The sequence below is a fragment of the Oryzias latipes genome, chromosome 15 (genome assembly GCF_053564925.1).
Source record: "Oryzias latipes strain Hd-rR chromosome 15, Olatipes_Hd-rR_3.1".
NCBI classification, from domain to species: Eukaryota; Metazoa; Chordata; class Actinopteri; order Beloniformes; family Adrianichthyidae; genus Oryzias; species Oryzias latipes.
The window spans coordinates 21,593,161-21,616,706 of NC_136251.1; the positions used below are offsets into that span (position 1 = coordinate 21,593,161).

Sequence of the window (23,546 nt, forward strand, 5' to 3'; positions counted from 1 at the left end):
AAACCAAACCAAATTGGAGTTTCCACAGCAAACCCACGCAAAGCAAACCTCATCTGTTTTAACACTGACCATATCATCTCCATCCACTGCAGCCAGTTATCACTCAGTGATTCCATCTCCAGCAGCTTCGAGATGAACAGGAAATTAAAATTTCAAAGATCTGCAGTTAAGATAAATCAATGGAGACAGATCAATGTTCATTGAAATTTCATGAACTTTGAGCCAATACAGATGAAAAAAGCTCGACAGTTACAGTCTCCAGCAGATATTGCTCCTGCAACAGATAAAATGTAATTAACACTGTTAAAGTGGAGCAATGTTACAGATTGGACATCCATAATTCCAGGCTTTCTTCTCATCAGTTGGACTATTAGAAAGCCCCAAAGACACCTGTTCAATCCTCTTAGATGTCATCCAAAGTGCATGTGCCACTTCTCTAAGGACGCTGGCGGACTTTCACACATTACTGGCCAAAAGAAATCAAATGGCTTCCCTTCACAGCTGATTGCAAGCGCAAATTAATATTGTAAAATGAAGATCAATACATGGACGGGGCGCAGATCGATGACGGCTAAATTACGGCCGCATTTTCCCCCTCATTCAAGATGAGTTGTGTTTTCCTCTCAAAGTCAATACCGCGCTGCCTCCCTCATTCATTTCTCAATAAACTTGCCGATGAATTTCAATCAAAACGCAGACGTGGAGGGGGGTTGGGGGCTGGAGTTCTTTTAAAGCCCGTCGGGTGTGGATCACGCTTAAAATGGGGCAAGACGAGGAGGTAGAGTTAGGAGGAGGAGAAGAAGAAAGATCTTTGTCTATCAAGAGTCCCCCCCTCCTCCTCCTCCTTTTTGCCTCCTCTGTCTGTCTTTTCTGTGGCAGAGAACTGATGCTGTGACTTAGTGAGGACAATCCATTTTAACAGCCATTCTAAAACAGATCCTTTAACGAAACAGTGAAACAAAAGTGGGTCCAATTAAAATTAAATCAATGAATACCATCCTTGTGGAAGAGGGGAAAAAAACACATCTGTAGTTTCATTTTTCTTTTATGAGATTACCACAATACATTTTAGTGAAACGTAATGGGGAAAAGACATGCTCAACTGCAAGTACTTATTTCAATCAATTTCCTGCTGGATTTCACAGGTCACTTGCTGATAACACGCTGTGGAATAATGCCACAGCGTGCTTCTCAAAGCCTACCTGACAAGCTGCCTGACAGTGGGGGAGTTCGAGCACGTGTCACGTCAGCCATTTAATTGGACACGAGGACCTTCCTTCGTGGGAACCTTGTCGCGATGAGCACGAGCTCACAAGGCCTTCCAGCCAGGCCCATCTAACTTGGCAACGTATGTCGGCTCCACTCCTGCGGAGCTGCTGCTAAATACCAGCGCAGTAATGAGACAGGCAGGTATGGGGATATGGCTGGTGGATAACATGCTTTGACACATGCTAAAACTGTTGTTCCAACTGGTTACAACCCACTTGACTGTGGTGATGACATTTATAAATGTATGTGTCATCCTTCCCATTGGCCGCTCTTCATACTGTGAGGAGAGTTTTCTTCTCTTTTGCTTTTTCAAAAAAATCTAAAACCTTGGATGGAGAAAGTCTAAAGTCCAAACGTGTGTCTGGTGTGTGATTTTAACCCCTCCTCAAAAACCGATCTGTTTACATACCTCCTTGAAGGCCTTTGATTATACCATATCTTTGCCGCAGGCCACACCCCAGCAAAGACCAGCAACCGGCCAAGTACCAAACCCAACCCTGCCGGACAGGAAATGAAAAGGAAGCTCCCCATCTGATCAGCTTGTAAGTCCGAGACTTCAAAGTGACGACAGGGCGGAGAGGAAACGCAAGGACAGGCCCAATTCACTCGCTGGACAGCGCAGCTCGCTATCTGATGTGCTGTGATACAGACGTCTGTAGTTGTTTATTTCATTTTTGGAGGAAGAGGTGGGTCCAAGGCTACAATTTCTGATATACTCCCTCTTAGAGTAGGCCCAAAGTAGTTCTTTGAATTTAAGAGTTGAAATTAACACACTTTCAAATTATTTTCCTTAGTGATTCAAGAAAATACATATTTTGCATGTTTTTTTTTAACTTTATGGAGTCTGCGTAAAGAGACCTCACTTTTGCCCCAATGTCTTCCTTTTTCATCCCTTAACAGGGTTGACATTCTTGATCTCCACTTGTATTGAGTGAAGCACACATGACCCCTTTGTCCTTATGTTGATGAATGGCTGCCTCATACCCATTTTGTCAGATTTTGGTGCAGTGGAGTCGATAGCGTCACCTTGACGGGGAAACTTTGTGATCCATCAGCCCTCAAGGCTGTCTGCCCGCAACTAAGCCCTGGCGAAAGCACCTCTCTGTGTGGGGGCATTTGCTTTATCCAAAATCCTTCACCCGGTGTGCTTCAGAGTTGTGAGGTCGAACGAATGGCTCTTATTACTGCCACTTCACAGTTAGGTTGAAAAAAAGGAATGAAAAAACACTTGACTTGTACTAATAGCTGAAAAGCCATGCTGGTCACCAAAGGTCTAAAGACGAAGCACCCTGTCAGTGCCCAGCTTGGGAAATTAGCAAATAATGTTCCCTTCCCCCTGACAAATGTGTGACAGCTCGCCTTCGCCAATCATTCTCTCCTAACGTTATGATGCATGTCCTGGATCCCCACTGGAGGATACAGGCGAAGTTTACTGACCCTCAATTTACCCATGACAAATGGGGTACTGGTAAATGTGCGTTTTCTGGGGCGCGGAAGGGGTTCATTTTAAGCAATCGTGGTTATGTGGATGTCACTGATTAGGATAAATAGTGGCTGAGTGTGTTAGGACTGCTTGCAGAACCATATTACCAGGGGCCTGCATCGTTGCCCCCGGAGGAGAGCTCTCACGGAAACTTGGCCATGATCGAAAAGCAAAAGCTCTGATGCAATTAGGAGCTTAAATTGGATAAATTGTACGGTCAAGTTTTTATTTATGATTCACTCTTTCATACAGTGCTGTAAGCGTGCTGTAAAAAGATTAGGAGGAGTTAAATAAGTCTGAAAATGTGGACTTTTTTAAAGAGATATTTGATTAAAGCAGCTTGTGCTGATTTCCCATGTTTAATAAAGCGCACAGTTTTTATAAATTATTGACTCAGGTGCATCCACGACTCTCTCCTTTTGATTCTCCACAGCCTTGCTGACAGCTGGTTCTGCCGCTGTAGGGCTGACCAATAGTAAACCAATACATGGATTAGGCAGAGGACAAGCATGCACAGTCCGACACAATGCCCTTTAAGAAGGTAAAAAGGTTTAAACCAGAATAGTAAAAACAGCCAACATGCAGAACATTTCAGCTGTGGCTGACTATAGTTTTATAGTTTCCCTGTTTTAGTCATTAGTGTTTTTACGTCAGGATTATTTGACATTCTTTACAGGGTATTTTTTTAAACATGGATTGTGAGTTTTGGACTCAATCCAAGGTGCCACCTGAGTAAATACACGTCCCCCTGCTGTTCAAGTGGTCTCCTTTGTGTTGGACTTTTGGAATTTGTGATAATTTTAAGGAAGATTTAATGAAAATAAAAGCTCCTAAAGTTCCCCTCTTTTCAGACCAAATCATGCCTGAAATGATTTGCTTTAATAACCAAACTTTCAAAAATATACTGGAGAGTTACAAAACCTCCTTTTTGATATCAGTGTATCGCTGCATGCTTTTGCTGCACATGCGTTTTGCTATTTCAACCCTTTTTCTGCATTAAGGGTCATTTGTTCTAGTACTGTAATACAAAAAGGAAAAGCTATTGAGTGGAATGAGCTGTTTTACTTTCAAATCCACTCTCATGCACTCAGTGCATCAACCAGTTCACATTTTAATGTCTGTTAGAAGTAGCTAACATCCTCTCACCTGGCTATTACTGTCCATATGGAGCCAGTGAGAGCTAATTCCGGCGTTTGCATTCTGCCGTTTAACCGTTTCATTTTCTCAAGCGTCACCCTTCCTACAATCAGGGTGAGCTACGCAGGGAATAGCAGAGTGGAGGAGCTGGACCTGTCTATTGGTGACTTTCTCTTTTAATTCACCGCACTAATCAATTGTACCACCGTTGCCTCCAGGGGTAATTGTATCTTTATACTAAATGGAAGTGAGAAGTAACCAGGGAAGACGGAAAGGAAGAATGGGGGAGAAAAATCAACAAAGATAGAGAGAAAGACATGTTTCCCCAGTAAAACCTGATGGTAATCATCCCAATCCGCTTAGCCTCTGTGACTAATGGGGTCTGTTCTTAAGGGACCTGGCACTTTCACTGGGGTGCTATAGAAGCCATTAATGTCTTAACTTATACACCTTCTCGGAGCTGTGCAGTAACAAATGTACACACGCACTCTTTTGCACTTTCTCCCTCACCGACACACACATGCAGTAACACAGCCACACCACACTCCTGTTTCATTATCCCAATGCCTCGTTGGCCTCTGCTCCGCTCCTGCTAGGGAGGTTAAATGCAGGAGAGCTGGGCCAGACTGCATGGTTGGAGGAGAAGGGGGGACGGATGACTGGGGGTGGTAGAGCAGGAGGTTTTGGGAGTTGGGTGGGTGGGTGGGGGTCTTGATGAGAAACAGCTGCCTCATGATGGAGGGGTCTGGATGGGGATTTTGGCCTTGCTGTGCTCAAGGCCAGGGCTGTGCCGGAGGCCTGGGTATGGTGGGGATGCGGGGAAAATGGGGGGGGGCGCACTTTGACGCGGCCCCATTTCATTCTGCCCATCAGAGTTGGAACAGACAGAGGCTTCCAGGTCAGACAGGCTTTGACCTTCGTGATCTCTGTCGACTCACCACTGATGACAGATAAGACCACCACTTCCTTCTGTTAGCCAAGATAATCAGATCTTTTTCTCCCCTTCTTTCTTGCATGTCTTTTGCACACTTGTGAGAATATTTTAACACCCATGCAGATAAGCTACGGTTGTTCCTATCCTAAACATTACAATCGGACTCCAGACTTTGGTTTGTAACCCAAGAAAATAAGATGAAATGATGTTCCATTAAAATTGGGTAAGCTATCATAAAACCTTTATTCATATTTAAAGTCTTGCATACTTTAGGTTCAGCAAATACGGTCAATTTATCGAAGGTGTCCCAAACTCAGGACTGAGAAGGATTATGCTTGAATTCTGCAGAAAAGTTAAAGGGACATGATCGGAAGAGGCGTTCTTCGACGTACCAGTATAGACAAATCTCCCAGGGGCACCTTTGCAGAACTGCTTGGACTTGTAGGACAGCGTGACTTCCACAACACCAGGAATATGCCGAGGTGGAGTCTGGACACGGATGGCGTGGGGAGTTATCAGCTACATCAGACAAAAAAAAAAAAGAAATATTGAGGATGGTGCACGTTTAGAATACTTTGCCGACTCACCCGATTAAAAAACAATGTAAAATCATACCTCGCTCCATACAAGCATGGTGCCAAAGACGACTTGTAGGCCATCAAAGAAGTTGTCTCCAATGATGATGACAGTAGCTCCTCCAGTGGTCCATCCCTCGCTGGGGCTGATAGCCTTGATGCATGGGGTGGCTGCTTATCCAAGACAAAGAGAAGAGCAAATTCAGCACCTACAAAAGGCTGTTACACCTGAGAACATGTCTCTTTCCTCTCAGACATTACGCCATCACCTCTGCGCTGAGTCCTCCGTGTTGCTAACAAAGACATTTAATGGAAATTGCCCCCGGAAAAAAAAGAAAAAAATGATGGATTTGTCTTCTAAGGGATGTGATTCAAAATCATTTATCAGCGCACTAGAGTGGTGTAGTTAAGCAGACCCTTCAAATGGTCCACTTCACAAAGGCTAAACGCCAGGCTCACCAGGAAAAGAAATTTGACGGAGCAAATTATGTGTCAGGGCAAATGTAGCCATCAGAATTGATTATGAATGGGGCTACGTGTACAGTAAAATTTCAAAGTTGAACACATCTTAAATGAGTCAAGAATACAGGCTGTTAAAGTGGAAATGACAAGCTAAAGCTTTGCTACTTCATGTTATTCCATTACCTTTGTTCTATAATACAGTGCAGGCACATGGAGTGTACTTTCAGGTTTCATAATGTCAAATGCGTTCATGAATAATTCAGAATTAATTTTTCTTTTTTCTTTTTTTGCTTTTTGTGATCGATTCGATCTATTTCATATTGTTTATTACAATGCTTTTCATCTGGCATGACTTCTGCTGTGATGCTGTGCCATTTGTCAACAGTCTGGCTTGTTATTATAATCTAATTTGAGTGATCTTGCGCCTCACATTCACTGTCATTTGATGCATTACCTTAATATGGTGTTCCGCACAACACCGTGTTTACAACACAAGTAGCATGACAGCTTGCCATAAAATAGCAATATCAAATTCAGTCTATTTCCATCAATATCTTTTAATACACTATGAATTGAAGAGGTTTTTTTTTTCTTTTTTAAACTGTGTGCAACTACTCTGGCAAGTTCCCTTCTCCTTCTCCTTTAAAAGCTCAGTTTTTTAAACCTCCTCTATCCTTTCTATCCAGTAAGTAAATCACAGTCAGCCATTGTTGTATGGATCACCTCAGACAAGACATCTCCCTTTGTTTGCCTTGCTGTTGGGTCTGTTCAGGTCATGTTTGCTCTTTCTCCATTCCCATAAAGTGCACACACACACACGTCTGTACTACAGGGAATCTGACTTTAACAGGCACTGTTGACTTCATGCTAATCACCTCGTACAGATTTTCATTTGTGAGGCCTGGAGGAGTGACATTTGCTTTCCTTAATTGGGAAGCGAGGCGTCTGAAAGAGGACCAACCCTCTATGGGCATGCTGGGCCCCCTCTAAGGGCCTGACCTTCATCAGTGCGGACGATTACAGCAAATAATTCACCCTTCAAAATTACTGTAAACAAATTGACTTTGGGGATGAGAGGGAACGGAGGGGGGTGAGGTGGGTGGGCGGGGGCAGGAAGAAGGAGGAGTAAGCAAGAAGTCCTGATGGTGACGGTGACTGTTGGGGGGCAGCTGCAGCCAGAAACCTATGACAGGCACAGACAATCATGCGCACAAACACAGACGCACCACCTCGGAAATCCCAGTGCCCCCTCCCACACACAGAAGGACCCATGGAGAGGCAGCGACTGAGGCCCTAAGCTGTCCACCCTTCTGCCTAAAAATTTGCATACGTCTCAATGCACCGACAGAGCGGGGAGCATGTGCTGAATGGGGACCGTGGCGAAGTGGATTACACAGTCAGCACAGGCGATCTGAAGGCAGACACGCACAATGCCCCCCCCCAGCCGATGATAGGCATCATGAGGAGTGGACAAACCAGGATGCAGAGAGCTGCTCTAAGTGTTGCATCACTGAGTGTTTGCAAAGTTTTGGCCGCGGTGTAGGACAACAGCATGATCTGAATACATATTTCATGGCTTGTTTTGTTTTTTCGGCGGCAGAGTTAGATGCTTGAATTTACTCCAAGATCCCCTCTGCTGTGAAATGACCGCCAGCTGACCTGTGATCTGTTTTAATCTTTTCCCTCTCCGTTTCGAGTTGGCCACGACAAACGTCAAAACTGATCTGAGATCTGAGCGGAGGAGGTCCTCTCTCTATTATTGTGACACTCAAACAGGTCTGATGTGGCCCCGTGAAGCTGTCCTTTGTTCTGCCTGCTGAAATGTGTTGTAATTGTGCTGTGGGATGTCCAGATGGTCGGTTGATAGTGCAGCTGATGGGATTATACCTTTTACCTCTCCCTGGGCCATCTGTTCCCTTTGACTCTCTCCATTTCTCTCTTTCACTCTCAGTCTATCTCACTCGTACTCTTTCATTCTCTTTTTCCTTCCCTCCTATCCTTGCCCCCCCTCTTTCCTTCTCTTTCTTCCTCTCAGGCCTAGCAGTCTGGATTCACTTGTCTTTATTGCATAAACCCTAACAGCATTACAGCCACTTGGCATGCAAATGAGGCAGGCGCTGCAGGCTCTATGCTGAGTCTCCTATATTGTCTGGGGCTCTATAATAGTGGAACTGAGCTGAGGAAAGTGCATGTGTGTGTGTGGATGAGGGAGCGTGTGTCTGTATTTGGGGGGTAAAAGACTCAGCTATTTGTGAGCATGTTTATGCACCTTTGAGCTCGAATCCATACACGTTTGAGTGGCAGGGCCGCCTCAAAGCACGTTCATGTCTGGATGCATGAATTGCTTGTTGTGACACGAGTGAGCAAAAATGTCACACAGTGAGACGGGGTCTGTCGTCCCCTGTCTGTGCCAATAGGGGGCAGCACTTCTTGATTAAACCTGAGGAGGGAGCAAGGATTCCTCTCAGCCTCAGCCACAGATCTGACTCTTAGGGTGAACTCCAGAGGAAGAATGTGTTGCTAATTTAAAGCACGCTGCCTGTCTGGGCTCATTGTCAGAGCATTATGGGGGACGAGGATAGAATAACATTTTACAAGCGGCTCTGCTTTTCTCATGTGTCACATCTCTGTTTGTTATAGGTGACTTAAACTAAGTGATCCGTTGCTGTTGATGCAGGATAAATTAGTTTTGGATCTTGGAAGGAAGCAGAAAAATAGTTTCTTATCTCAACTTGTGAGAGCGGTTAAGCAGACGAGCGGTGCATTAAAGTAATCAGACAAAGACATGTGCAACTGGGCGGTTGACAATAGCTTCTTTTCTTGGTTTACAGGGCGTCACTCTGCTGCTTTGAAGAGTGTGGTGAGGAGAGGAATAAAAGGATGGGTTGGAGTAACCTGTAAAGAACACAGACGTGCACTCACACACACATACACACATAGACAAACACACGCAATACACAGAGGGGTCCCGTGGGAGTGGGGGAACATGGAGGCAAGGGCTCAACCTCTTTAATTGCTCTCCTCATTAAGAAACTGGTTGCTAGGCGATCCACACCTATCGTGTCATAAACGTGAAACACACAAACAGAACGTCAGCGAACATAATGACTTTGGTGCTCCGGGCAGGACTTTAATTATTTGATTTTGTTCTCCAGTAGAGGAGTCATTAATAAAGACAAAAACAAATAGATTAGCTTTTTCCCCCACCAGGACTGGAGAGCATCGAGATATATTAATTGTGTAGCCTTCCTTTTTTTTTTTTTTTTGTATTAGTCGTTGTTGTATTAAACATTGCATTTGCTTTTGGTGATAGAACCATTAATGCCCATTAAAGTGTAGAGAAGCTTGTTTTAGTCAGCGGTGTATATAAACTGTTTGCCCAGCTGTAATTGGCTCTTGAAATCTGAACATAAGCAATTTGCACAATTGGCCCAAGTCAGTTCACTTTTTTTCCTCCTTTTTCTTTTTTTTTTTAAACAATCTTTCAGCTGTGTGTGCTCCCATCTGCAAGTGGAGGCAGTGTGGGTCAAAAGGTTATGTTTAGTACATTTTACTTTTTGGATTTCCCATGGTTTGGTGGTCCTTCTTTTCTCTCTCTTAGCTGAGAAGGCAATCAGTCTATCATATGGAATCAGTTGGAAGAAAAACAGTAAGTTCTGTTTTTCTCATAGGCCACCCCACCCCACCACACTCACCATCAACCCACCCTTTTGCTCCCCCCCCCCCCCTTTTCTTTTTCCCTTTTTCTGTCTTTCTCCTTTCTCCCGATGGTGTAGCCCTCTCCCAGTTAAATCTGCAAAACTCAGTGGCAGGGAATTGACCCCACAGGTACATTCTTTGGCAATTTGATCATGTTTCACTGAAGTTTGCAGGATTAATGTAGGTGCATTAGAAACCTGGAAGACGTTCAACTTTTTTCTTCTTTTTTTTTAAATCATGTATCATCACCGGTATTGAACCTGAAATTACTTTAAGCTGTGTTATGTATACTGTTTCCAGTTTGTACTAACAGCTGAACAACAAAAAAATGTTTTTTAAACAAAATAAAATCATGGAAGAGACAGTGAAATGGAGAAGTTCTAAGCAGCTAGAAGCAGCTAGGTGTGTGATCTTAAAAAAATTGGAGAATGTCTAAAAAGGAATGTTGAAGGGAAAAAAAAGAGTGTAGCAAATTATAGGATGTAAAAATGTGCCTACCATTCTCCAGATAAGGAGGCGTACCTTCTGAAGGGTCGAGTCTGCGAGCCCTTCGCCCATGCTTGGAATTGTTGTGTACGAACATGTTGTCAGAGACAGCCAAGACATGGCCGTCCACATTGACGGTCGTCGATACGACAACCTGCAGAGGGGGGGGAAAGAAAGATTTTTAGAATTTAAAATGCATTAATAGTTACAGTTCTATGAATGACGTGAATAACATTTAAATGCTTTAGGAATTTGATGGTATTGATTATTATTGTCAAACCTCATCAAGGGAATGTGTTCTTTAGACATATCACATTACAGTTCCTTCTTATCCATTTTGTCTTTCCTTTTTAGTGTCCTGCTTATATGCAGGGCTAATTGACTTTTAACTCACTAAAATGAGATTTCCGTTGGCGCACACAACAGGCTGTCATCATTGGTGAAGCTCAGGAGAATTGATCAACTTGTGCACCTATCCAAGGCTTGAAGGCCTCCCTTTTAAAATATTACCGTGGCAGTTAGCAGCTGAGCCAAACTCCATCCCATCACTCAACAAACATTTTACTAGGATCAGATTCCAAGCCACACTCCATATTTCATAATGCTTATTTTTGTTGTTGTTTTTTGGCTACCACATTCCAAATAGTGGGCCCACATGTGAATGGCCAAAGTGTTTCTGAGCCGGAAAGAGGGAGCCCCTCTCAGGTTTGCTTCGCCGGTAAGTAACCTCGGTGTAGTGTTGGAATTCAGTGGGGTACTTTTTTTTTGGTTGGATTGGAAAGGGTGAAGGGGGGGTTTAGGTACAGGAGGAGGAGGGTAAGGAAGGGGAAGTGAAAGAGCTCCATTCTTGTGAGCAGGTTCAGAGCTGGGCCAAGCTGAGGATGATGGATTGGGCCCTTTCTGGCCTCCAGCTGGTTTTGGGGGGTAATAAGTAGAGTTGAAGGCATGTCGAATACACAACTTTGGCCAGAGAAACACCTAAGCCGGAGCATCTGGCAAATCTATTTGAGGGGAATAGCACACTAACTGCGAGACAGAAGATAAAGGACGGTCATCATCCAGTGATAAAAAGCACAGTTGTTTTAGACACAAAAAGAGGGATGCTAAAACCCAGCTGCTGCATTTCTCCTGACACACCGAGGAGTGAAGGTGAAAGCCCGTGGTAGCTGTCATGCATCAGTCCACATTCACCCTGAGGGAAGATTTGAGGAGGCAGGAGAGGTCTGATGGTGGTGACATCAGGAGGGGACACCCTGTCTTGTCTGTTTCATGTCTGGGCTTCCTCCTGGAGGATGCCTGCCTATGTGTCCATCACAGAACAGTGCTTTTCAGTGGCGGACCTCCTCCTGTAGTTTGTCGTTACCTTGATAGAACAAATCGTGCTAAACTCTGGCTGTCTCACCTTGACCTAGCAGGTCGTTTCTGGTGAACATGTCTGGATGGGATAGATGGATGGTTTGATAAATGGATCAGCAGGAGGTCAATCATTTTAAGACTTCTTGACACATCAGATGTTAAAGGGGAAAAGAAACAGTAAAAGGGCCTCAAAAGTACTCGACGTCCATTTCCTCTTAGTGTCAATTTCAGCAGGTTTCAGATGACTTCTTAACTTTTTATACAAAGAACTGCATATGTGGCACATTAAGTGTGTGCATATGTGGCAAAGAATGAGAGGGATATAGAAAAAGCGAACATATGCGCTCTTGGCGTTTAGGAGCATGCATTCATGTGTGTGTCATCGATATGCGTGCTCGTGCATATGTGTGTGCAAGGAGGTATGCATTTCCTCTGCCAGACAAATCCTGACTTAACATTGTTGTTACATGTGGTTGGATCGTCCTCCCCTCTGTGCTGAGGCTCAGAAAGCTGTCAGGAACACAATTGATGGCACTCTTAAATCCTGTATTCTTATTTGTGTCAGATGGTATTCCCTAATAAATATTCCATCCAGAGCACACAGGACACAGAAATCCTTTCTCTCTCTCTGTTCTCTGGTTTTTGCCCCCTTCAGTGCCGATAATAAAAAAAATGTGTCCGTATGTGAATTTGTTTCAGCGTGTGTTAGGATAGGGTTGCTGTTGCAACTGTACATTTCTGCAGCCGACAGGAATAAAGTTTGCGTGTGAAACAGGCGGTAGTCACCTGAAATCTGCGCATGTCTCGTGGGTTGCCTGCATTCTTCAGACAGTTCTGATTGCACTTGAGGAAGAACTTTAAGAAGAACCTGAAAGAGAGGGCAGATGCATTAGAACTGAGTTATTCTGCAAAAGTAAAAAAAAAAAAAAAGTGCAAACCATTCTCACCCATTCATTCAATCCACCTTTTCATTCTGATAAGTCAAAAGTTGTACATTTAAGAGATTCTGCCCTTTTTGTGATCCTATACACTCACCTGAGTTCACGGGCCTTTCCCAACACCCATCTGCCACTAACATACAGGAAGTCACTTGATATTCCACCCACCTCTTTAATCCCAGGACACCCCCTGTGCAATTAAAGTTCTCCTGTTCAATAGGGAAGCAAATGAGGCCCACCTGTGACCAGGTCTTGTTTGAAGAGCATCAGGGATAAAGGACCTAACAAGGTGAGAGCGCGCCACAAAACTTATAGTCCTGTCAGGCAATTAGGCGGACACTCCTGGGACCACGTTATGCCACACACACATACACACACACAGATAATGCATACACAGTGGTGTACTTGTGGGTGGGTGAGGCAATTATGCCACAAATTACAACCTGGCTAATCGTCTCTGAACAAATGTCACGTCTGAGTGAGATCTGGGCTTGGTTAGTTTGTTAGCTGCCTTTTTTCTCATGTCTGAATGAATTCATCGCTCAACTTTTGAAATCAGTTAAGGTTTTGATGTGATTTAAAAAGTTGGAGACAAAGTTACACAGTGAGAGACTGACACCAATGATCTTAGATTTAATCTTTTGTGTAAAAAAACCCATAAATAAAGATAATCAGCAATAAAATTGACTTCTTGTCTCTGCAAATTCTCCCCACAGATTCACGACGGATGCCGTCGTTGTTTTCCACGATTTATTGCAAACACAGTTTGTTTTTCCTCACGTGGTTTTAGCATTAAAATATATGAAGAAAAACAGTTTTCCCCGTAAAACTAACTTGCCTTGTGGAATCACAGCGGCTCATTGGATTACTATAGATTCCACGACCGTTTCATTCAGCTAAATTCAGTGGCTTGTGTGGCCTGTGAGGATGCTTTCACAACACTTAAGGCTTCCCGTTCACCCAGTGGGATGCGGGCCAGCTCATAAATCAGAGTCTGAAATGACCCTTCTAACCCTGGCCACATTAACACATGCACTGGTCATTTGGAAGCATTCTTCGATAGACTCCTATAACTTGTGCTTCACTCACGGCCCAGGAGGAAACGGAGAGGTGAGAAAATATTTTCGCTCCACATCCAAGAAGCTTTGGCTTGGACATCAATAAAAGACGCTTTAACCCATGCCAGAATGCTGATTGCCTGTCGGTGTGTGGCGAGCCCATAAAAAACCTAACTTGTCATTAGTGCGTTTCACTTGATTGTGTTCACTGTGTTTTCGGGTTGCATCTGTTGGCTGATCATCAAAATGACCATTATGTACTCTAATTCCCTGACCCTGTTTTTATTTCCCTGAAGAGTCATAATGTAGAGCAGTAGACATCTGCGGAAAGCAGACCTGAAATACGACTTTTATTTGTCTGTTGCCTCTCATACAGATTGGGTAAGACCACTGGCGTGTATTTATATGTGTGTTTCCTTGCTTTGTGTGAGCTTGAGCATGCACTTGCATCACCTATCGAGAGACGATTTATGTCCGAGCAATGCGCAGAACATGTTTCACAGGCAATGCGTTCACTTCATAAACGGACGACTTCAAAACTTAGTCCTTTTCTCTCTCTGCGATGGGATTTTTATGTGCTCTTCCCGCTACAGCAAAACCAAAAGTTGAGAAACAATAAACACAAGAAATTGAGTGCCCACGCAATCATAAAGTAGCCCCCTTTATGTTTACTGTTATGAAGGCAATTAAGCACAATTTCTCCCCTAAAAAGATAAGCCTGGTTTTCATAGTCCACAGCAGTGGCGGTGCTATAGCATCCATTACATTTGAGTTGGTTAAGATTCTCCATGAGCGCAGTGCAAATTGGTCCTTAGTGAAAACCAGAGCAATTAAGACAAGGCCCCTCTCCCTCTTCTTTACTTCTTAAATATCTACAGAAGTTTGTGCTTGTGTTTTGGCACGCACAGAGACAAAAGGAGGTTGTTTAATTGTTTTTTAATGGGATATCAAGTCGTCGCTGCCATTAGACGTTGGCAATGGAGGGCAAAGGGGGATAGAGGGAAAGAATGAACTGCAATTAGGTTTGATTAAAGCTATCCTTCTCAATAATCAGCTGTTCTGACAGGACAGGGGGACCCTGGTGGCCGCTGAGATGGAGGAAGGTGTTGAGTGATATTAAGGCCAATGAAGGGGATATTAACATGGCTAATTAAAGCTCTTCCAAAGCCGGTAGAGGAGGCTCTCAGTGGACCGCACTGGATGAAATAATCGGCCAAGGCAGCTATCAGTTGGAGGAGAGAAAAGGAGTGCGGGAAGGGGTGGGGAGTAGTCCATCTGAGAGGAAAGGGGGGGTAACAGAGGGAGGGATAGTGGGAGGTGAAAAGGAAAACTATGAAGTGTGAAGAAAGACAAAGAGGAAGACATCGACAGGCATATATAGAGAGAGACTTCCAGGGCAGCTACAGAAGCTCATTTTGACATCAAACCTCTCTGTCTGCATGCCAGAAGTCTGCCAGTATAACTAAGACCTGACATGAGCTTTTATCTCCGACAGCTAGTCATAGAGGTCCACAAATCAACGTTAAAACAATCCTGCTCAGGCCTCGGTCTAAGGCAATTAATACGCTTCTCCTGTAGTACCTCCATGCTCGCCCACTGCCGAAGCTACTAATCATGCCATAATGATTTTTCTCCCTCTGGTCAAAGGGGAAATAGATTGTCTCTTTAGTAATGCAGCAGGCTCTGCGCCTTCCACTCCCTGGCTTCACATACCCGGTAATTGAGGAGAAAAAGGCCGACTTTGGCACTTTGACTGATTTGAGGGCTGCTAGACCCTCTTATCTTTACTCTGATCATTTTAGGCTGACACTCAAAGGAAGACCCATCGCCCTAATTCGAGCTCACCCTCTGCCATCATCAAACGGAGGGGGAAGAGAAGAAAAAAAATAGAGAGAAGGGAATAGGGGGGAAAACAAACATGGGAGGTAAAGAAGGCCTTTTCTCATTTAAATGGCCGACTTAATTGCAGGGTTGATGTCACTCACACATAAATGTCCATCCTTCTGATCTGACTGAAGAGGGTAAATAAGGATAATGTTGTATTATTAAGAAGACTCTATCCACATCAGATGCTCGTTGCCCTGTGAGTTTTAGTCATTCTTTAAGAATAACTTCATATTTTAAAATCATTTTAATGATTTGAAGAAAAAAAAGTGTTTGAGATCTTCGAATTTCTCACTGATTTTGTAAATAGCTTTCCGCAAGGCATATTTCTTTTCATCGATGCTACACCTTGTTCTTATTGTTCAAAAGAGCTAGCCCATATTTATTTAGACTGTTACACAATACACTGACAGATGGTCACAGTATCTGTAAGAGGCAGGTATTGACAACTCTAAGCTTCTGATTGGTGCCCCGGCACTAATGACTAGCATGCAGTGTCCACAGCCCGCAGCCATGACAGTGAGGTCATCCGTTGCAAGGCGGTGAGTATCGATCACCACCTAGCTCCAGCCCATCAGGCCCCAGCTGCCTCCCAGACTCAATGGGCCCCTGTTACAAGAGCCCTGTAAGAAACGGCTCCCAACACCAGACTACAATCTGCTGACACCAGATCTCTACGCTGAGATAGTAGTACACGGGTCAATAGCGTATCGGATTTCCAAAACGCCAGGGTCTTAATGTCAAGCCTCCTGCCTTCACTACCTACCGCTCCAGTTATTAGGCACCTCACTGAACTGCATTCAGATCCCTGTTGTGACAAGGCAGTGCAGGTAAAACGAGAAATAGAGACACTTATAGATCTTAATCTTCCTGAACACTTCTTTGGGCAGCTGACTGGATTTGGATGTGGATGCCAGTGGAGTCTCTGGGAGGCCAAAAGGAGCTGAGGGGGTCCTTTCTGCCATTTTCCAGTTTGCCACTGTCTTCCCTCGTCAAGAGGGGCTGTTTTTCTCGCCTTAGCTGAAGTAAACCACAGCACATTAACAATATTTGCTCTACCCCTGTACAAGCGCCGAGGGACCAGACCCACAGATCCTATCACTTCTTTATCAGGGAACAAGTGCCTCACTATCCAACCTTATTGGGTTTGGAAGATTAACCCCTTCCACTCACAGGCTTTGCACGCCTCCTCAGAGAGCAGCAAGGCAGATGTCACTATGATTATTATTGTTCCACGTCAAATATCTCAACTACACGTCTCAGAGAATGTATTGGGTATTTCCAAGGCCTTTTCTCACTCTGCATCGACATATATTTATTTCTTTAACATGGATTTTTTATTTTTTTTACCAATTGTCTGTACAGTTTGTTGTTTCATATTATTTTTGTCTGTGGTGTGTGTGTTCCAGGGATGTCACAAATAATTTATGTGCTTATTCTGCAACATAAGATGTGGCTGTGTCTCTCCATTCATCCCTCTTTGCCCTCTCCACTCCCACTCCCCCCCCCTCCCCTTCTTTCTCTCTAATGGGCAGAGTGGCATTGACATTATTTCACTTGAGGATCCCTCACTCTGTCAATCCCTCTTCATTTAGTCCATGGCTACAGGACTCATTATGGTATCTCTTCCTCCTTCACTCTCCCTCGCACTCTCACTCATCCTCCTCACCTCCTGCCTTGACTACTTTCCAGCTATCTCCCTCCACACTGTTACTTTCTTACTTAAGAGAATCGCCCGTCTTCACAAATGGTTTCATGTCAAGCCTACTCCCAGCCAGCCTCCGCTGATTCCCTACAGGCTTTGGAACTGGTTTACTGTAACAGATTAGACGAAGACCTGGAGCTCCTGCTAACTATCCATCACTTGCTAACAGTGGACTAAGGCTGTGTGCTTTATGCAGCTTTTAGCTCCAGCCTGGCGCACGTTGCCTTTTTAGCCGTGAGCTTTCCTCCCTTCCTTTCCCATCCCCTCACATCCAGATTCGGCCGAGGCTGTGTGCGGTTGCACGCTGCTCTTTGTTTTACCCCGAATGAGGCTTTACTCTACCGTGACTTTGAACGCAATATAATAAGACACAAAACATAAATAATTCTGCGTTGTTTTGTTTCACATAGTCTTGTTGTAAAAACAAGCAAGACACTGATTGCCACTAAAGAACAAACATCATCTGCATCATGTGCCTCATAAAAGACTATGTGAGGATTATTACTGATAATGACTTTGGCAAGATTAACTTTCTTAGAGGAGAGGTTGCTGCCGTTACAAAAATAATCACGCACATCAACAAAACAGCCCTCAGGACCATTTACTTTGCTCACCAGCTGGACACCATAGCGGTATCTTCAGGTTATTTTTGTGCATGAGGAGAAATATGGTGCTTTGATTAGTGGTCGGAGCTGGAGCTCGGGGCCTTGAGGAAATACCAGTCAGCACCTCCCCGCACTAGTGAGATGGAAGATAAGCATATGTTGGAGGAACTAGTCAGGGTGAATAGTGGTATTTAGGATGTTGGACGTGGGGTAGTGGAAGGCCAAAGAGTGGGTTTACAATGAGAGCCATACAGCACAGACACTCTCCTGTGGCACCTTGGAGTGATCAGACCTAGGCCAGACACTGAGGCACACAGCGAGACAGCGAAGGCCAGCGGGAGGGGGGCGGTGACTATTTCACTGCACAGTCTTGCTGGACTCAGCATGCCAGCGCTGATTTGCGTGTGATTTCATGTGTGTTTAGGTCAGTGAGTGAGTGGTTTTACTGTTTGTCCATGCATGCTGGAACCTATGAATGTATGTCTACATCATAGCTAATGTATAATACATACATCTAAAGTGGCTGTCAGGCCTGGTCAGTCATGATAATACATGAGGCAGTCACTCTGACATTGCCACCATATTAACGCATTCTCTGAAGGCTTCAAACCAATAAAAACAACACTGTCGTGCAGGTGAGGGGGATAGAGGCAGAAAGACAAAGAGTGGGTCGGTGCTTAAAGCTAACAGGTAACCTTTCTGTGCTCCTAGGACAAAGGCAGAGAGAAAAAGAAAATGTCAAATTAAGAGAGGCCAGGCAGAGAGACGTGGCTGCCATATTTGTGTGAAAGCCCAGTGCTGTTGGCAGCAGAGATGGCTGCTTTCTGATTCATCTGGGGCCGTATGGCAAAGCTTTGTCAGTCTGTGCGAGGTATAAATAATTCAGGGTGAGAGATGGCAATTACAGGGCCCTGCACAACCAAAATGAATATTTTATAAGGACTAAAACTGCCCTGGAATGAATCACACACATGGAGTCACACACACACACATATGCACACACAAGTGTAAGTGAATGTGACCAACCAAACACACACACACTCACAAAGGTAGCATCATAAACCTATAAGTGTTGTATCGTTAACAATATTTGCATTGTCGTAGCCCTTGACTTTAAGGGTTCATAATTTTTATTTTTGGTGACAGCACAGGTGATTTCTCCAGTTCGGTTTGGGGGTGTCATGCTGTGGTTGCGTTTTCCTGTTTTCCTGCTCACACTTTTAGTTTAATGCTTAGTAAACAACATGAGGCACAGGTTGAAATACTAAATAAATAAAAGTTTTAAAATATGTAAAAAGTTCTGATACGGTCGAAAGGATCTACTTCCCTAAAGAACTCACTAGGGATTTAGACCTTCTACTTTTGACTCTGTAAATATGGTCTTTGTGTGTTAGCAAAAAAGTCGTGTTGGGGGGGGGTTAAAATGCTAATGGGAAAAGATTAAACCCGAAAGCCGCCTGAAGCATTGACCTCTATAAGGTTTTGTCTGTCACGTTTCCTGCAAACTCTGTCTTTATAAATCTGAGACAAAAAATAACATTGTTCCCAAGTCCTGAGGAGCGCAGCGGCTTGGTTGAATGGCCATTGTGCGGGCCTAGCTAATGATACCTTAGCTTTTGTGAGAGGGAGGCCAGGTAGGTCTGTGACATCAGCACCACACAAGTACCTCTCTGTCCGGATGTTTAGGGAAGGATTTCGTCCGTGGTGGGAAAAGGAATAAAGAATAAACAGATCCTGCTTTTGTACCAGCATTCTGAATCCAACATCCTGTGACAAGGGTATCATGTAGTCAGGGAAAACAATTAAAAATAAAAAAAATAAAACGTAAAACTTTCTCTATTTCTTGTTTAATTGAGAAACTGTATATGAATGTAAGCGTCTGGGCAGAACTGGCTCAGCAGCCCAATGATGTAATTCCAGGAATGTCTCTTTTTTTTCTTCTTCTTCTTTTTTTATATCAGTGGGAGTGTGGGCGTTTTGTCAATCCAAAGGGAAGATGGCAACCCTCTGAGGGAGGAAAGACCCCAAGCATGAAGACACAGAACGCATGTGTTGGAAAAAGTGACAGCGAGGCAAATGCTCAGAGAAAGCTGCTTCCTAACCGAACCGCACACTGTTAGCGATACAGCTAGCTGTTGTGAAGGCGGCTGACAAACCCATGGCGTGGCGTGTCTCGCCCCGTTTGTGAATTTTCAAAGAATGTGATTTGCAAATAACATGAGTCTCTGGGCATAGACTGGGCATGTAAGTATGCTGAATAAAGCCCCCCTGCTCTGCTGAGGGGAAACCCTCGCTTGTCAGCTCAGTTCTTTGTCAGGAACCTGACAGATAAATAGAGAGTGTTTTGCCGCTCACTCCTCCTGCCTTATGTACACAGCGGCGTGTGTCTGCTTCCACATACAGGTTGACTTGCTTTAGGGGAGGAATTTGTTGAAAGACACCCCACCGCTTCTCAGGGCAATGACTGAAAATATTGTGGGCCACTTCAGGCAGCCTCAAAACAACAAACAATGGGGGGATGATGTGTAGCCAGATAAAACACAGATCGGATAGCTGGGTCTAAGCACCACTACAGGGCTTATTTTTCATGCAAATTACTACTAATGAGCTTCCTGAAATCTGACTAATTATATCAAAGTGATTTCTTTAATTAGTTTGTAATAAGTCCTCGCAAAAACATCATAGTAAACAAATTACGCCATATAAAAATATCAATTTGTCACACTTATATAAGATCTAGTGCGGTTTAGGCTCATCTAGCTTCTCTAAATATCAGAGCAAACATTTATTATAGAATTAAATATGTATTTAGAGAATGTTCACTGAGATTAAGAAAGCACATCTTTTGCACATTTGTCACGGTTTCTCCATAACCGTTTCTCTTACATATAAAGAAGAAGCCTCTGAAAGATTAGAATAATGCTAAGGCATAATGACTTCCCCACTCATAAGTGGCGAGCAAAATTCCTGTTAATAATTTAACGCTACAATATAAAATTCAGTAATTAAAAGTCATGAAATATTTTAACTATCTAGCTCAAACAGAGCTGCTCTGGTTTTTAATCCGACATCAGAGAATACACTTGTGAGTGAGTGGAAATGCTGTCTGTCAAATCCAAATACCTATGTGTAAAAAAAAAACTGATGTCTTAAGGAAAAAAAAGAGGAAAATTTGAATTTTTCTACCACTTTGCACGTTTTGTTAATCCAGCAACATGCCTCAGACCCCTTAAGAGTAAAAATATATGTATTTATATAGTGTAGTATCATTCACAAGAGAGCTGGAAAGACTACCGATTTTTTCTGATACCCTCAATCTGCACTGGGATGGATTAAACATTCAATTTGTTACTCGCCAGACCACCACCCAGGTTCACCACTTACCATACAAATGGAAAACACACTAGTAATCTATTAGCCTGCCTGGCCTGACACTGTATTATGTTGTATTTGTATTATATTTACTTCAGGGAAATTACGATTCAAGTCATATTTATCTTCATGTGGAAATGTGTGTCTAAATGGAAATCACCTATACTGCGAGGGTGGATGCAGAGCAATACTAATGTGATCCATGAACCGTGCGATTTAGTCACCCTCTATGGATGCACTATGGGCTGATTCTACATATCAAACATGCACTCCCCCTGTTAAAGCCCGTACCCAGAGCCCCTGATGCTGTTTGATAATTATTACGCTTACATTGCAACACAAGACCTTGCCTGTGGAGGTGGAAGAGCCACCCCCTTCCCCGTAAAACACACAGGAACATGCAAACACGCACATGCACACACACCCTTTGTCATATACAGTAGTAAACAGCTTCACAGTAAGCTGTTTGCACTTCACTGCCCGCTTTAGGAAATAAAAACAAAGAGCAAATTGGGGGTTTTGCGTCTCAGTGAATAAATAAGGTTGTTTTACTCACAGAATCCATTACCTTTTAAAGCATGTGCCTAATGCGTTGAGCCTTTTCATTCTACAAACAAAGCCTAAATTAGGAATTAAAAACATCCGTATTTAGATAACAGCATTAGCTTTCTGACTTCAATGTAAAAAAGTTGGACTCCATCCATATCATTCCCCATGCCTCCATTGTTACGGTAAATTGCAATATTAATCCCGGCTAAAACCAAGGTACTGCAGCTTTTATGCAGTACACTTGAATTATGCTATTGAAGTAATTGATAGTGATTCAGTCATTGAGGGTACTAATCCCACGATTCAGTTCATCTCTCTCAGTGCCATTTACCTCCAGATGTTCAGAGTTTGGGGTAATCAATAAAGAGGGAATAAAGATTGGCATTCACAATACTCTCCTTGACAAGCTCCAGCCGAATGTTTGTCAAGCAAATTAAACACACTTAGACTTTTCACCTGCTCCTACAACGACACCACATATGGCCGTGAAGTTAAAAATAAGAAACTGTGCATACATTACCATGCATAATGCACAACTCCCTCCATTTAATATGCAAATTTTGTAAAATATTACTGAATACCTTCTGTTCGGAATGAATAAATTTGAATTGCAATTAGAATAATCTTGTATAATTAATGAAAACTGTCAATTTTGGTTCCGAAGTAATTTGATTAGCATGTTGATAGGACACTTATCAAGTTCAGTAAACTGTTAGATTAAGAAGATGAAAAAAAAAATATTCTAAGGATATTTTTCTCAACGCCTCTGACATTTTCCCTTGGCATTGTAAACAAAGACAGTAGCTGGCAAACTTCCTAAATCGAGGGGTGAAGAAGGGAGGGTGTAACAGAAAAAGAGAAATAGAGACGAGGACAGAGCTAGAGAGCCTCTTGAGATAATCTGTGAATCTCAGTCCACAGATGAAAAGGAGTCTATCGTCAAGGCTCCTGAGTGAGCTGCTCATCTCTGCCCTCTGCTCTCTAGCTAAGCCCAAGTTTATGGGATTTATCTTGTGAACCATTTGTAGTTTTCGCATCACATGACGAGTTAAAAACAGCACGCAGCTTTTCTAAATGTTTCCAGGCTACAAATGCAGAGTTCTCAGCTAAAACCCACAGACAACTGATCCCAGTCTGCAATCCTTCTGAGAGTAGCTATCTATTAGCGATCAACAAATTGATGCACGGCATTGTTGTATTGTATAAAACAGAACCATCTGTAGTGTCTACAGATGAACAGAGCTAGTGACCTCCTTTTCCCCTCTCTTTCTCTGCTCATTAGCTACCCTGAACCTCTTTCTCTCCTGCCTTTAGTTTTCAACCCCCAAATGAGACCTAAATAGCTTGCAATACAGGTTAGCTCGAGGAAGGAGGGGGGCAAACATCTGTCGTGCTAGGTATCCGCATGCAGCTCGAGGTATCTCCTGCGAGGAACTTTGGGGATGTTTAATTCATAAACGCTGTCATCCATGTAAACCTCCTGATTTCATAATGACTAACTCTTGGTGGTTTAATTAATTTAATAATGCCTTTCAGAAGCCATAAATGAAAGGGTCTCTGAAGTGTTGCATTAATTAGCCAGCACCGATGCTCCCCCTGTCAGACTGGTGGCTGTCAAAAGCAGGGCGAAGCAGAGGATGGGCACAGCTGACGTCCTGAGGTCGGAGGTCATGCCAATCATTCCGCTCACCACACTTAATGACTCATAATTTGCGTCTAGTAAACACAGATATTGGGGTCAACCTGTGGTCATGTCCATAATTCTCTCCCCATGCTAGGCTACATGATAATAACTGGTGGGACACACAACTCCTGCTACATTCTTGGTAATAAGCTGTGGCACCGTCACATCATGTTCCTACTTGTATTTACACGGCAACCCACCCTGACATCGCAATCTATCTGAGCTTTACTTTACGTAGGGCTAATGCCAGCGTCTTTGGCTTTAATTACAACGTTATGGTTCCTTCGCCAGCAAAGTAGTAGCAGAAAAATGCATCAAACTTCATTAAAAGTCTACAATGCTCAAAGCAC

At 43.5% G+C, this 23,546-nt stretch overlaps 1 protein-coding gene and 1 long non-coding RNA gene across 7 annotated transcripts in view; one reads left to right on the forward strand and one right to left on the reverse strand.

Moving 5' to 3' along the window:
• The window catches only part of LOC101169136 (EBF transcription factor 3), a 66,558-nt gene that overhangs the window by 14,370 nt on the left and 28,642 nt on the right, over nt 1-23,546 (reverse strand). For 2 of the 6 annotated variants that reach the window (XM_078931964.1, XM_078931963.1), the window contains exons 7-10: nt 12,188-12,269; nt 10,058-10,199; nt 5,439-5,572; nt 5,216-5,342 (exon numbers count right to left, since the gene is read on the reverse strand). In XM_078931964.1, the coding sequence (XP_078788090.1) occupies nt 5,216-5,342; nt 5,439-5,572; nt 10,058-10,199; nt 12,188-12,269 (485 nt within the window). The remainder of the gene's footprint in view (nt 1-5,215; nt 5,343-5,438; nt 5,573-10,057; nt 10,200-12,187; nt 12,270-23,546) is intronic. The other 4 variants (XM_023963734.2, XM_023963732.2, XM_023963733.2 and 1 more) reach the window with 2 other exon arrangements.
• LOC144984154 (uncharacterized) lies at nt 1,146-3,609 on the forward strand. The gene is made up of 2 exons (XR_013647822.1): nt 1,146-1,410; nt 1,719-3,609. It is a non-coding gene; the product is annotated as an uncharacterized LOC144984154 (long non-coding RNA).